Genomic DNA, 13,862 nt, shown 5'->3' with positions numbered 1-13,862 from the left:
GGAATTCAGTGGTCTACGCTACTACTGCAACATCGGCGCTTCATTCTAGCGACATTTACAGGGCTGTGGAGTCGGATAATCGTTAAATTGTCTCCTGATCGATTCGGAGTCTGACAAATTTCGTAACACCCTTCGAGTTGGAGTCGGAGCTGGAGAAACATGCTGGCTGGAGTCAGAGTCGCCCTTCCTTAAAATGCTCCGACTACTACTCTCGAATCGACCGAACGTTCATAAATATAACTAAAATATGAGGTAAGTAAGTGAAGTTGAGTTTTTCATAGTACGCTGGCCTTAATGAACTCATTTCTCCTATAGCGAGCACATTCTTTATGAATTCATCAAAACGGATTGATTCACGGCGTAACAATACTCAAAACTATAATGTAATAACCCTATGATATTCTAAGTAGATTTATAGAAATATTAGAGTTGGCGTTGGGAGTTTTAACGCAGATAGGAGCCGGAATGTCAGAGTTGGTAGGCTATATCGAAAATTGTCTGAAGTCAGAGATGGGGTCGGTGGTAAAGGAAACCGACTCCACAGAACTGGCTGTATCAGTAGGACCCCTCACCTAGCCGTACAGAACTATCTATCTGTAGCCCTTGAAAACCCGGATCGCCGATGTAAAATAGAAAGGTCACAATGTATTAGTTACAATGTTTAATACCACATAGACAGACAGAATAAGACAGCCCGAGAGAACCGTACTCAAACTGCAGAAATATTGCAATGAATAAGAAACGAGATGTTGCGAAATCAAATCGAGGCAATATCAGTAGAAGTGTCGACATCTTCCTCTTGTCGCTTCAAATCAACGTCGCAAGACGACGGCCGGCTGTAGCACAGCTTGAAATCCTCCGCCATAGCTCTCAAAATTTCCACGCAGCGAGGGATCAGTTCAATCGTCAGTCCTTTCATATTCGGTAGCGCAGCTTTCGAGCGCGGTTTCGTACCAACGATGAAGGTAATCGCACCGTCTTCGACGCATGTGTGTTCCAGAGGCACTTGGCATTTTGTTTGGTATCTCTGAAGGTAGGTGATATAGGAGAATACCGTCGTCCTTTCGCTTCTCGCCAGCTTTTTCAGCTCGGGCCCCGTACGGAGGTCGTGCGGGTCGTAGTAGTATACATGGCTCTGGCACAGGCGACACGCGTAAACTGTGAGCTCTTCTGGAGAGTACCAGATGGCGATACCCATGCGAAACAGGGACAGGATATCGGAGACTGGGTACGTGTAGCTGTCCAACTGCGGTAACTTGAGGATTCTGAAATGCTGCGAGTCCCAGTATTTATTTAGCGCGTCGTGCTTTTCAATCAGGCGTGTCATAAACTTTTGGTCGCCGAAGCATACACGGTAGCACCGTTGCAAAAGTGGGATTCTACTCTCCAACACCGTTCGACTGTTGTACTTGATTATCAATCGCCAGCAGCCGAGCATTTCTTTCGTGACTCCCATCTTGTCGAGTTGACGCTCTGTGGTGTCGACCATTATTTCGTCGAGGGATTTATCGGAATCGCTCCTTTTCGACGTCACGACGGCTTCGTCGACTGCCAAATCCGAATCACTCGACGTGTCGGATGCTCCCTGACCGGTTTGTTGCGGAATCGGCTGTACTTCTCCCAGTTTCGTGTTATGCGATTCGGTAGGCAAGCGGTGATCCGTTGGAGGTTGGGCATCTCCAATGCCGTCGAAGTCACCTTGATTTCGGCCGGACTGGCCTATATCTATTGTAAGTGCGGCGATAGTCTCTGGTGATAGCAATCCGTCTCCGCGCGTTGGTGATACATACACAGTCGTTCGAGTAGACCTATGTTGACCGTTATTGCCGTAAACCGCCATTGAATTAACGTGTATTGAAACATGATCGCTTTCGTTACATCCAGATACGGAAGTTGGCTCTTTCTGAGTCGCAGTCTTACCACCATTCTGATTTAGTTGCATGCCTACACTTCCGTTCGCATCCTTGGAAAGTCTGCTTACAGGTACGAATCGAAAAACCTTGTACTTGTACTCTTTAGGAATGGCGTAGTCACTTGTTATTTCCTCGAAATCGACAGACTTGTCCAGCATACTCATGAAGCTCGCTCTAAGGTGATAGACGTCCGCATCTTTTTGTCCGAGCTCTTGACTAGCTTCCCAATCTCGGAATAACTTATAGTAAGCCTCCTTTTGCGGTATGTTTGCGTACTTCGACACCAGCGGTAGAATGAATATCTTGGCTTCTTCGTCGTACCTCACCCACCGCAAACCCTTGTAGAGCTCGCTGCTGATTTGCCTTTCCAACCATGAACGTAATTCAGGCGCGTTTGCGGTTGAAGACATGTCTTTGATTGTACTCCTTTCTCGAGATCATAGGGCGAGATTATAGCTGAGAGAGGCGGTCCGTAACCTCGGCGGACTGAACAAGCCTACTAAAGATGAGAATGAACCAATCATTGCTTCATCGCTTGTGGTCCACTTTGCTAATCATTATCAGATGCAATTTGATTGTTGTTGTTTGGTGATCTAGTCTGCATGGCGTTTCCAATACATTGATCATTTTACAAACATCGTTTGTATACGAATACTTCCTGACGCATTAGTAACGAAACAGTTGAAATACCTTCAGTCATTTTATTCTTACCGTCTAATGGCTTTATTGTAAAAGAGTCTGTGCAGTCCTGTACATACATCAATCATCTCAATAGGGGAGCCATCCGTTTCCGGGGAGGAGTGACGGGCTAATTTTAGCAGCAATTTCGAAGCACTTTCGTACAAACGTGAAATATGATTTGAAGTCGTTTGGTATTTTTACATTTCAAAAATCATACGAACTAATATTCGTATGTCTTAATGCAAAATATAACGTCTGCTTTGAACATATTATACAGACCACAAAATTGTGTGCTACGGTCGCGGCGTGCCGTGATATTGAGGCCATGAACTTATGTGTGGAGTCCTTTGATATGTAGAGGGAGTGCGAAAATTGGTATATCCATTCGTCTGATGGCATCAAACGTATAATAGATTACTCACAGTGGTAGGCCTATATTCTAATATCAAGATTCATATGACAGAAGATGCTATAATTATCCTGATCTACTGAATCTCAAGTAAACCAAACTTGTAAACTGTGCAATGTACAATGTATACATGCATTAGGATCAGAGGTGGTCAGAGCAGTCAAGAAAGCTACTCTATAAGCAGAAGTAGAAGTAGTGACGCACATTTCTACTCAAGTGCGAGTAAACGTAGTGCTTTACTAAGCATCCCAAAACTAATTCAAACAAAAGTAGAATTGGCTGGCTTTGAAAACTGCTCAAGTAAGTATGCAGTTTGAAAATAAGTCATAAATACGAATTGTCAAAACCTGGCAACTGACATATGCGACGGTATGGAGAGAGTTGGGTGTGCTACGACGTGTGGCTAAAACCCACGTTACATGTATTTCCAACAACATACGAATTCCACCATATATCATATGATACAAATGATAGCATTACTATACCACTGTGTTTCTTAAACACATAGTGCCAGTAGGCCTATATCAGTACCAGTATAGCATGACAAGACCAGTAGTTTAATTAGACGATGAGCGATACGGAAGTTGTATCCGATACTTCATTTTAAAACGCTTTACGGGATTAGGATGGCAATGAAAATATGGTAGATCGGATAATTACAAACGTTTTCTTCAACCATATTAACTGAGATGAAACTGTCATTATGGTAACTAGGGTTGCGTTAAAAACAAAAATCAATTTAAAACAGACTTGTTTCAAACAAGGCCATTGTTTAAAACATGTTTATTACAGTTTCATTGTTTTTAAGCTATGACGTCACGGATATTCAATTGTGACGACATAGTGGAATGACATTGACAATGGAAGATATAGGATAAATATAGCTCCTTTGACGAAGTATCTGTACTATTGCTGTTCAACCGACTATTTGGACGGTTCCAGTCATGCCATATCGATATACGTCGGCTATATCGGGCGGTAATTGTCCGTAGGATCATACAACAGGTATTTTGGACAGTATTTACAAAATTATGGCTTACTTTTACTACTTGAAAAACACAATTTTTTACAAGGCTTTTGTTTAAAACACTGTTTAAAACATGTTTTAATTAAAGTGTTTTAAAACACCGTTTGTTTTAAATGTAACCCTATGGGTAACTATGCTGCCTGAAAAACGCGCACTTGAATCACGCAACAGCCACATAAATGATACTGACCAGGGTTTTCGTGAAAAGATATTTATTTCGCACGAAGAACGACAAAAGTTCTGCAGGTCTCCGCGAAAACCGTCCGTGAATTTATCTGTCTTGGTCACTTTCTACCTTTCCTTGGAATAATATAATACTTCTAGTTGACTAACTCCAACTATAGCGAACGAAATCGAAAAATATGATGAAATAGAAGTAGAAGTAGCAGTGAATTAGATTTAATTGCGGAAATACTGCAAGTGAAAGTCAATTACATGAGTACTTTGAAAAAGAAGTAGTAACCTACTTCGGTACTGATCACCTATGTTTAGGTTTAGGACCACCCATCGCCCGCCAAATGTGCTATATGAAGTTTCTATTAACATTTACTACAGAAATATAACTTTCCTGAATACAGTGCTACGCTTAAAATTCCCCCGTTAAACAACGTGCAATAGAGTGAAAATTTGAGAATATGACAACAAATCAAAGAAACTCACTCGCTGTTCGAGTCGATAACATCGATATCTATATTTGGACGACCATCGCTCTTCACATACCCAGCTCCGTGTAGACGTGGCCGAGTGGTTAAGGCGGCGGACTGCTAGTGCGTTGTGCTCTGCAGGCGTGGGCTCGAATCCCATCCTGGTCGCTCGGGGACGTAGCCCATGGTAGAGCGCGCGCTTCGCATGTGTGAGGTCCCGGATTCAATCCCCGGCGTCTCCAATTTTTGCCAAGTATTATATTTTACGTCGATGGACCTGATAAATACAGAACTCGGTGAAGCAATAAACTATGGCAGCTCGTGGTGGCATCTATGGTTAGAATGCGCTGTCGCTGACGTGACAAGAGGCATACTAAAAAAGCATTCGGCACTGGCTCACATCTGTAACTTTTTCAACGTACAAGTGCAGAAGCATGATATTAATCAGACGTGGGCAAAGTGCGGCCAGCGGAGCTATTCTGAGCGGTCCGCGAAAAGATGCTTTGAATTCAAAACATAAAACATACTTTTTAATGTGACTACGCGTACTAAAATCATAGGTTGTATGAACTGATCCGAAAATTCGATTACTTTCTTGACCAGGGGTTCTCAACCCGCGGCCCGGCGACGTTTATTTTGCGGCCCCCGACATCTTTCATTACGGAAGCAATTACTATACTGGCACAGAATTGTTTCATATTAATTAAGCTACTTAGCTTTCTTATCGCAATGTCTGTTTCGTTGATTACTCATTCTTTGATGTGTTCTGGTTTCTTGATACAGGCCTATGCTGAAGTTTAGATTGTTATTGTTTTCAATCGGTATTCGGCTGCACTCTGCTTCAAGAGAATCCCGCTGCCTAGAACACTTTTAAAAAGTGTTTCACACACCGTGAATGGTTTGAGCAGAAGCAAGTACTACAAACGAGAACGCCGAAAGCTGGCCTGGAACTCTGCGTCGAGCAATGAATTTGCTTTCCCAGATATGAACAGCTTCTTTGAGGTACAGAAGTTTCCCAGATATAAATGGAAAATCGATGTGTCATATTTGTCAAAGAACAGTTGTCGTAACGAAGCGTCTAAGCTTGAAATGATACCACGCCTGTTTCTTTTGGAGTTTCACATATCGCCTGATCTTAAACAAAACGAAGCTAGCTTGGTGGCAAGCCCAGCAATCCAGATTTCGATGTTCGGGTGTTTCCCCGGTGGAAAAATAGTATTGAAACTATAATTATAGTTGATGAATTAACTCTTAGTGCCAAAGAGTATAATTTCAGTACTTGAGACGAGTGGGCGGAGTGGCGGGATCTGATTCTTTCAAATCATTAGAATTGATCTTCGGTTCAGATTACAGTACTCGAATCATAGTGCACTAGCCTACTAACTTAACATGTTTCAGCTGCACCCGAGGTAATATGCGGAGCCGATTTGATATCTGTTGACGTGGATTATCGGCTGGTGGATGAATACAGCTCAGGAAATTCCGATTTTTTGATGTTCATGGCTCGTTCTCATTCTATGTCCTCGTCATATATCTGCCTGGCCGAAGGTAAGTGGCCAGGACGCTAAGGTGCGCAAGTACAACATGGGTAGTCTGCCATTGTCCAACCAGACTTGAAAACTAAATAATTCTAGCTGTCTAATTCCGTGGTTCTTAACCTTGCCTCCAGCACCCACAAGAGGCGCTGGTGATTTTGAAGGGGGCGTAAACGCTCACGGGGCGATATGGGGGTGCGCTGAAGAAAAGCAGTAGATGATGTGGTAGTAGGACATATCCTTAATGAGTATTCAGAGCGAATTAACATTCCACAAAACATGTCAAATCCCGAAAGTTTTGGTCTTGCTACGCGACGATGTTTGCTACGTATGTTTTCATAAATGTAGTGGGTTATTATAATTCATGTAAAGCGAATTGTGCGTACTTTTAGATCGCCAATTTCGTGTTAAAACACTGCCGTCACGCTTGCCATGGTTGCCAGAGCAGATATAGGCATCACATTCTCAGTTGACTTACTAATCTTGAATCGTGTGCTTACTTTAGTTGATACGTTAATGTGTTTTAATACCTTTCGACTTTATAGCGGACAAAAGGTAACAAAATAACAACATGTAACAAATTAATTGTACCAACAGGCACGCCCGAATATGTTCAATTATTATTAATTACGTGGGCTGGGAGGATAAAAAGTTTATAAGCGACATATATATGCAATTACCACCTATTCATTCATGCATTTTAGAAAATTTTGGCGCCCAGGGCGACCAGGTCACAATCTTTCCTGACCATCGAGATCACGCGACGGGGTTCTCGGGGCCCTCGGATGTTTGATTTATCACGCTGTGAATGCGCAAGACAGTCGTTTTTAGGGGCTGACGAAGTGCTGTTACGGCCCTCCCTCTTACCCATTGTCTTTATTACAGTCCTTACAATATGAGGTGGGGGCGCTGGAGCACGATAATTTTTTAAAGGGGCGCTGGAGGAAAAAAGGTTGAGAACCACTGGTCTAATTGATTATTTGAAGCGAAATACCGGTAATTGTAATTGGTTGAATATTTTTATGGTCTCAATTTCAATTCTGAAATAATTTGTCATTTTTCAAAAAAATATACAGAACTGTACCTGTACAGTGCGAAGTGAACCATGCTTGCTGTGTGTGTACATTAGGGCTGTTCGAAAATATCTTTTTTCCGAACAGCCCCAGTGTACATACATTGCCGTTCTCGTACTTGTGAGAAGGAAATCTGATTTGATATGAGCTGAACTTGATTTTGTTGCTTCTTTCTAATTCGTGATTAAATTCGAATATCGAAATTCTGTAATTGTAATTCTAATCTAGTTTGGAAATAGCCATCTACTCTATTATTTAGAAAGAAAACTAGGCAGCTCTAATTCTATTCTAATTGGAAAAGCTGCAAATTTAAATAGGCCTACCCTTGGTTTAGACAACGGCACCCATCATAAATTTCTGGTTCACTTGCCTTTCACGAAATGTGGCGTGTTTGTGAGTCAAAGCGCTGGCAGCACGCTGATGTCTGGACGAATATGGTTGAACAAGATGGTTGGATCCGCGCAAATGGCGATTCCGGTCGTGCACTTTGTATGCGAGTATCAGAGGCAGTACAGGATAGTGTCTTCCCTCTTGCCAGCGTGAGTATATACTGGATAAACCCTGACGAGTGTCGGCCGAAAATACTAGTGTTCATTTCAACATCAATATACTAATCAAACGTATATTGAAGTTGTGTACCTTCAAGAAGCTCTTCAAATCCTATAATATAGCTTTCAATACAACATCCATTGTAGCAGTATATTTATTAAACCTTAAGACTTTTCGGGTGCCTCTTTTCAAGAGTTATCGGCACACTGAAGGGATTTAAACAGATTTAAAAGCAAAACCAAAAAGGCAAAGTATGACGCAGCAATCAAAATCACAGACCATGAAATTCGCATTGTATCAATGGCAACAATCACAAACTACGAAGTATACGGACATACGGTACTATAGTAACAGCACAATTTGTAAATAAACAATTACAAGCAAGGAACAACACGCACTAATGAGAAATTTGTAGGTTATAGAGGAAATACTTCTGTCTGCATAAAATAGGTTTGCTCAACTGAATAATAGTAGACTCCAACACTTTTAAATGAAACACAGACCTACCACGCGCAATGACAGTGAACATATTGTCATCATAGTGCTGTGCACAGGCAAGGTTTTCGCTCAGATGCTGACCGATTGACGAAGCATATGCTTGGTAATCATCATAGCAGTCTGTTTTTGCACCCAATTTGCACTGACGTGCGAGCTCCGTGCGATCATTTGCTCATGTTTTTGACCGAATCAATTTTGGGATATGCTGCTTAATACGCTCAAACAATCTTTGAGATGTACGTCCTACATACCTACTATCACAGTGGCACTTGTATTGGTAAACAACATTACTTGCATCAAAGGCAGGAAGTACATCTTTTCGAGAGTTGGGTAACAAGGGTTTCGTCGTGTACACTACATGCGTGTTAACGCTGTAATAGCAACGGTGAACAGCCGATTTAATAAGTTTTTCAAATCGGCTAGACACGTTACCTAGCCAAGGTAGGTGTAAAAATGCCGGGCATTTTTCTGGGCCATATTTTGGAGCTGTGTCCTTGTTTTCGACCTGCCAGTACCAGGTTTTCGCTGTTTAGTCTGCAGCAGAATAAGCTGTTGGGAAGGCAGCATCTATTGTGTAGTGAAAAAGGGAGCAGTGCAGTTGACACTTGGGTTAAAAAGCAGGGCTGTGGAGTCGGAGTCGCAGTCGGTGGAGTCGGAGTCGGAGTCTGGGTAATTTTCGCTTAATGGAGTCGGAGTCGGATCGGAGTCGTGAAAACTATAATAGCTGGAGTCGGAGTCGGTGGGAAAATACTGACTGGAGTCGGAGTCGGAGTTTGTGAGAATGACCCTGACTTCGACTCCGACTCCAACTTCTCTATCATGAAAACATTTGCTTTCAAAGAATTTTCAATATAATTTTCATGTACCACCAATCATTGTTATTAATAACCATACATATCACGTGCGGCAAGCCCATGGCACGCAGGCCAAATTTGGAACACGAGAAGGTTAGGTGTGGCCTGTGAGGTAATTCTCGAAATTATTCATGATATCAGGTACAATTGCAAGGCCAACCAAAATTTGATTAGCATGACCGCGAAATTTGATGATGACTAAAACAACAGTTCTGACGCATTGACGTATCCAGGGGCCAGCCACATTTATCCCAGATCTTCGTATATGACCATAAAGTAGAATGTTTCATAGCTGATTTATTTGACTTGAAATTTTTCTCTGTACTTCGAGTGATTCATTGTCACTAGATTTCTTGCATTCAGTAGGCCTATTTGAGCCCCCTTCTGAAAATTATAAATACATATTATTCACAGAATTGAGTCTAACTATTATCGCAAAAAGGAGATACGGCTTCGCTTGTGCACTCGCAGCGAGATCGTCGACAAAACATTTGCACAAAATGATAGAGGCATGTTCACTGATACCGTCGATTTTGCTATTTCTAAACATCGAATAATCCTGTCCTTGCCAAATGAGCCCAGTGGTATACAAATGCGACCCCCAATGTATGTTAGCAACATATTTATTGATATAATTCAGGCATTATATTGCAAAAAAATTTCGCGCTTCGCGCGACAAGGGCCTGATTGCGCACTGCACAGTTCCATGACATATTATCAATTTTAGAGCGTAACTATTGTTTGCAATGTTACCCAATTCGGTTTGCTCCTATCGGACGACTAAAACAAGGTTATCAACATTCCAGTTGCCCGCGCAATGGTTCGTAAATCTCATGTTTCCCTTTGGCCGACAAAGTTGCCCACCCCTGATATAGATAAAATTAGACATTACTTACTACATTAATTACAACTCGGTTGCACAGGGGAAGAAAATCGCAAAATGCGTTTTCGCGATGCAGTCGAAATTGATGCAATTCTTGGAATTATACCATGATACTGTGACAGAGCAAACGCATCGGCTGGTTTTGTAAAATTGTAAAAATGATGTAAATATGACCAAACGATGCTTCCCGCTTGACAAAATGAAAAAATATTTGTAGTGTAGCTTAGCTGCTTGGGTCGAACAAATGATTAAGAAAGACTGCAAGTCCCAATCCTTGAATACTTGATTAAGTACGTGTAGACTAGACATAGGCTATGGTCTTTGACTACTTAACTAAATTCCATTTATGACCAATGTCTATTAGTAGTTAGAGTGTGTGTGCTTGTAATCAGGATAGTGTGCAATGACAAAATTAGTAAGTTCAATCTCTTTTATTAGTTGCTACCTCATACACAAGAGCTACACTTGGATTTTTTATCTACATTTTATCATACATTTTTGGATATCTGCGATATTTGAATGATTAATACATTTCAGGATATTAGAGAGTCCACGTTATAAAAACTTGAAAAGGGAAGGATATTTAGCAAATCTTTCTTTCATGTTAATTGCATAGTGGATAATTCGAGCTGTTCCACAATGAAACAATTTAGCATGCCACCGTTATTCATATGTTTGAATATGTTTAATGGTTGTATGATAGTCATTCAACCGACAATGTGGCATATCATTTTCGAAGTAAATTGGTAATATTGCTGGAGTCGGAGTCGGTACGTTTAAAGACCCAGGAGTCGGAGTCGGAGTCGGTACGTTCGAAGACTCAGGAGTCGGAGTCGGAGTCGGTATATTCAAAATGTGTGGAGTCGGAGCCGGAGTCGGTGGTAAAATTTACAGACTCCACAGCCCTGTTAAAAAGTAGTCAAGCTATTAATCATTGATAAATTTATCTAAATTATATTGCAAATATAGTTTTTACTACTAATAAGGCTAAACCCGATTAGCTAAGATGTGCAAGCATGAACAATGAGCATTCTTAACGATTATGAGTGAGAATTCAAATGTATAAAACGAAGCTTGGAGGGCGAGTGTTTCGCTCTTTCGCACATTGCAATATATGCAATTGTGACATTAACCTGGAGGGCATGGGATAGACCGCTATACCAACTCACACAGAGTATGTACAAAAACGCTTTTTTAATGCTAATCTACCTTTTCGACTGTCCATATTTTTCGGTCCATGTCGATGGCAACCCTGGATATGACGATAAGGGGGGCACGAAATTTTTCACTGTCATAAAGGGGGGCGTGTCTAAAATGAGTTTGAGAACCACTGCTGTAATGGATGAAATTTTAAAAGTCGCATGAAAATTGGCAATGAGTAGAATTTCATGTCCAAGTCCAAATCTGCCTTGTAATAATCATGAATCCATATTCGATCCAAATCCGGAGTGAATCGCAAACTCCCTTTTTTGTCGAATCCAAATACATTGTATTATCTGATGGTACACCCGTTTAACATTCTCAGGACCGATACAGCGCCCACAGTGGCAGGGCGTGGAGTGAGGAGAGGGTTCGGTTTGATAGACGCCTGTAAGTCTGGCTCTTACTGCCCTGGCGCCTGTCCTGACCAGTTCTCTCTCAACGACGGGGCATTGTATATGGTCAACGAAAAGATGCACTTGAGAATCATGCCACGCACGCAGGCAAGTTATGACGGAACTACATTATTCTAGTTCTAGTTATTCAGAGCGGATTGCTAGCAATCTAATTTTAATTGATTTGTCAAATATTGTCAAATCTTGCTTATGAGAGTGTACTGTGGTTTGATATGAACTGAAGTTGATTTGATGTCAAAGTTTTCGCAAATTCAGTAATTCTTACTTCTAATCTATTTGTGAAAAAAACTGATCGTCTTAATTCTAGTGAACTTTGTAAAAACTGCAAGATATATGCTTTGTGACAAACAGAAAATTACCGTCTACTCCACTGATTGAGCAATTTTCGAAAAATTCTGCTGCCATGATACAAACATCATTTCCACTGGCTGATGTGATAATTATAATCACAGAAGCAATACGAACAAATTCCCAAACTTTCCCTTTGGTCGAGATAGTTGGCCACCCCTGGTCCAATATATATAGTACGATGAAAAAAAGAACTGAAACTATGCTTGATATATTGGAAACATAACGACAATTCCTATTCAGTTGTCAGCTATTCGCCTCGTCCGACTCTTTCTATCTTGCTCAGCTGACTCAACCCTGCCTTCTGCGCTGCATCTGATCTCCAACGGCTGCTACATAAAGGCTTCCAGTCGATACCTGTCCACGACGGCCGCCAGCTCCGGGGGCGGGGTTTGCCTGTCGTTCAGAGTCCCAAATTTGACAGCGTGCGATAAATTCTACATCCACGCCACGCTGGAAGACTGCTTTCTAGTAAGTACTCTCTTCTGAACCGAACCGCTTCGAGTCGTTTTACGCTAAATGTGATGGCTAAATTGTGGAAAACTTGTTCTCTGAATCCCGACTAGACAATATTGAAACAACCGATACAACGACAGATATAATGACTTCTTGAACTCTTCCGATTCCACCTGAAATTTTGGTACAGCGGAGGTGTTCGGTGATCATTAGGGCAAGTTTTTGCTACTTTTGCAACTTTTTTTTACAGCTTCCGGCAGCTTCCTAAATACTCGTAAGATATGTAGAATGCTGTTTTAAGCTGTTTGAAGGAATCTTTTAGTGCAACTTTTTGCAACTTTCTCCATTTTTCATGAAAGTATTTACGGTTTTGGTGAAATACACGGCCAAATTCGACTGAAACATCGTAAATCAGCAATGAAGTAAGGGTATTTCGGGAGCTGAGCCGGTAAATTGACCTTTTATTTTTAGTCAACCGAGCTAAATGTGGTCTTTTAGTGCAACTTTTGTCAAAAATAGAAAATTAAATGCAACTTTCCGTGAATTTAACTGCAAAAAAAACTTGCCCTCCTGATCATAAATCTTGAATTTGAAAACTTGAAGTCTTGACTTGTTATTCCATAAATTGCCGTTTTTCGTAATCTGGAAACTGCGAAAACTGAAATATTGAATCCTAAATCTTGGAACTCTGATCTTGATAGTCCGTAAATCTGCGGTTTTCGAAATCTCAAAACGGTGAAATCTGAAATCTTATAACTCCATAGCTTGATATTCCGTAAATCTGTTGTTTCTTAGAATATGAAAACGCCAAAATCTAAAGTTTGTAAGCTTGATATTCCGTAATTCCGCAGTTTTTTTGAGATCTGAAACTATTGGTTTGATATGCCATAAATCTTCGATGTACAATCTCGGCAAACCACCTCATGCATGCATTTCGCATTTTCCAATTTGATCAGAAACCTCGGTTTTCAGAACTGCGATACCCCATACCGTCGTTGCGGGGCAAGAAAGAAGCGTAGCAGCGTGGATTCCGTTTCCCGCCACTTGTTCGGCCCCATATATGTCCTGAATGTTAGGGATGGGGTTCTAAAAAATATATCATATTCTGATGAAGATGAAACAGAACTGGTGGATTCTCCCGTGCTGCAAGGTCTGTATGAATAAATGCAAGACCCGATGTCGCCAACAGGGTTAGTCAAAGTAGTGATTGTGCTGTGTGGAAATGGTGTAGAAGCAACGTACATTTCTACCCTAGTGCAAGTATTAGTAGCTATTTTGCAGTAAAAGTATGATTTTGAATCAAGTTTTGCCTTAATGAACTGGAAATTATTACCTAGAAGTAGCAGTCTAAATAGCTCCTTGTAAAAGTAGAGCAA

The 13,862-nt window shown here is 41.2% G+C and overlaps 2 protein-coding genes and 1 long non-coding RNA gene across 3 annotated transcripts in view; 2 read left to right on the top strand and 1 right to left on the bottom strand.

Moving 5' to 3' along the window:
* The window catches only part of LOC145440793 (uncharacterized), a 69,739-nt gene that overhangs the window by 41,731 nt on the left and 14,146 nt on the right, over positions 1-13,862 (top strand). The window lies entirely within an intron of this gene.
* On the bottom strand, positions 626-2,427 carry LOC145440771 (uncharacterized). Its single transcript, XM_080318515.1, has one exon. It carries the CDS (start codon positions 2,321-2,323, stop codon positions 758-760), a length of 1,566 nt encoding a protein of 521 aa, XP_080174641.1. The 5' UTR covers positions 2,324-2,427; the 3' UTR covers positions 626-757.
* LOC145440974 (uncharacterized) lies at positions 5,951-13,851 on the top strand. The gene is made up of 5 exons (XM_080318758.1): positions 5,951-6,222; positions 7,617-7,821; positions 11,592-11,769; positions 12,317-12,501; positions 13,459-13,851. The coding sequence occupies exons 1-4, from the start codon at positions 6,168-6,170 to the stop codon at positions 12,347-12,349; spliced, it is 471 nt and encodes a 156-aa protein (XP_080174884.1). The 5' UTR covers positions 5,951-6,167; the 3' UTR covers positions 12,350-12,501; positions 13,459-13,851.

Source organism: Botryllus schlosseri, chromosome 6 (genome assembly GCF_051294905.1).
Source record: "Botryllus schlosseri isolate E-star chromosome 6, Bs_hap1, whole genome shotgun sequence".
Classification (NCBI taxonomy): domain Eukaryota; kingdom Metazoa; phylum Chordata; class Ascidiacea; order Stolidobranchia; family Styelidae; genus Botryllus; species Botryllus schlosseri.
The sequence above is the reverse complement of the archived record's forward strand: the minus strand, read 5'-3'. Positions and strand labels throughout refer to the sequence as shown.

Bases quoted from the DNA above. Each gene is read 5' to 3' on its own strand.
- LOC145440771 (XM_080318515.1), bottom strand. From the start codon at position 2,323: ATGTCTTCAACCGCAAACGCGCCTGAATTACGTTCATGGTTGGAAAGG.
- LOC145440974 (XM_080318758.1), top strand. From the start codon at position 6,168: ATGTTCATGGCTCGTTCTCATTCTATGTCCTCGTCATATATCTGCCTG. The intron at 7,822-11,591 runs GTGAGTATATAC...TAACATTCTCAG, and splicing joins GTGTCTTCCCTCTTGCCAGC to GACCGATACAGCGCCCACAG. The intron at 11,770-12,316 runs GCAAGTTATGAC...TATCTTGCTCAG, and splicing joins GAATCATGCCACGCACGCAG to CTGACTCAACCCTGCCTTCT.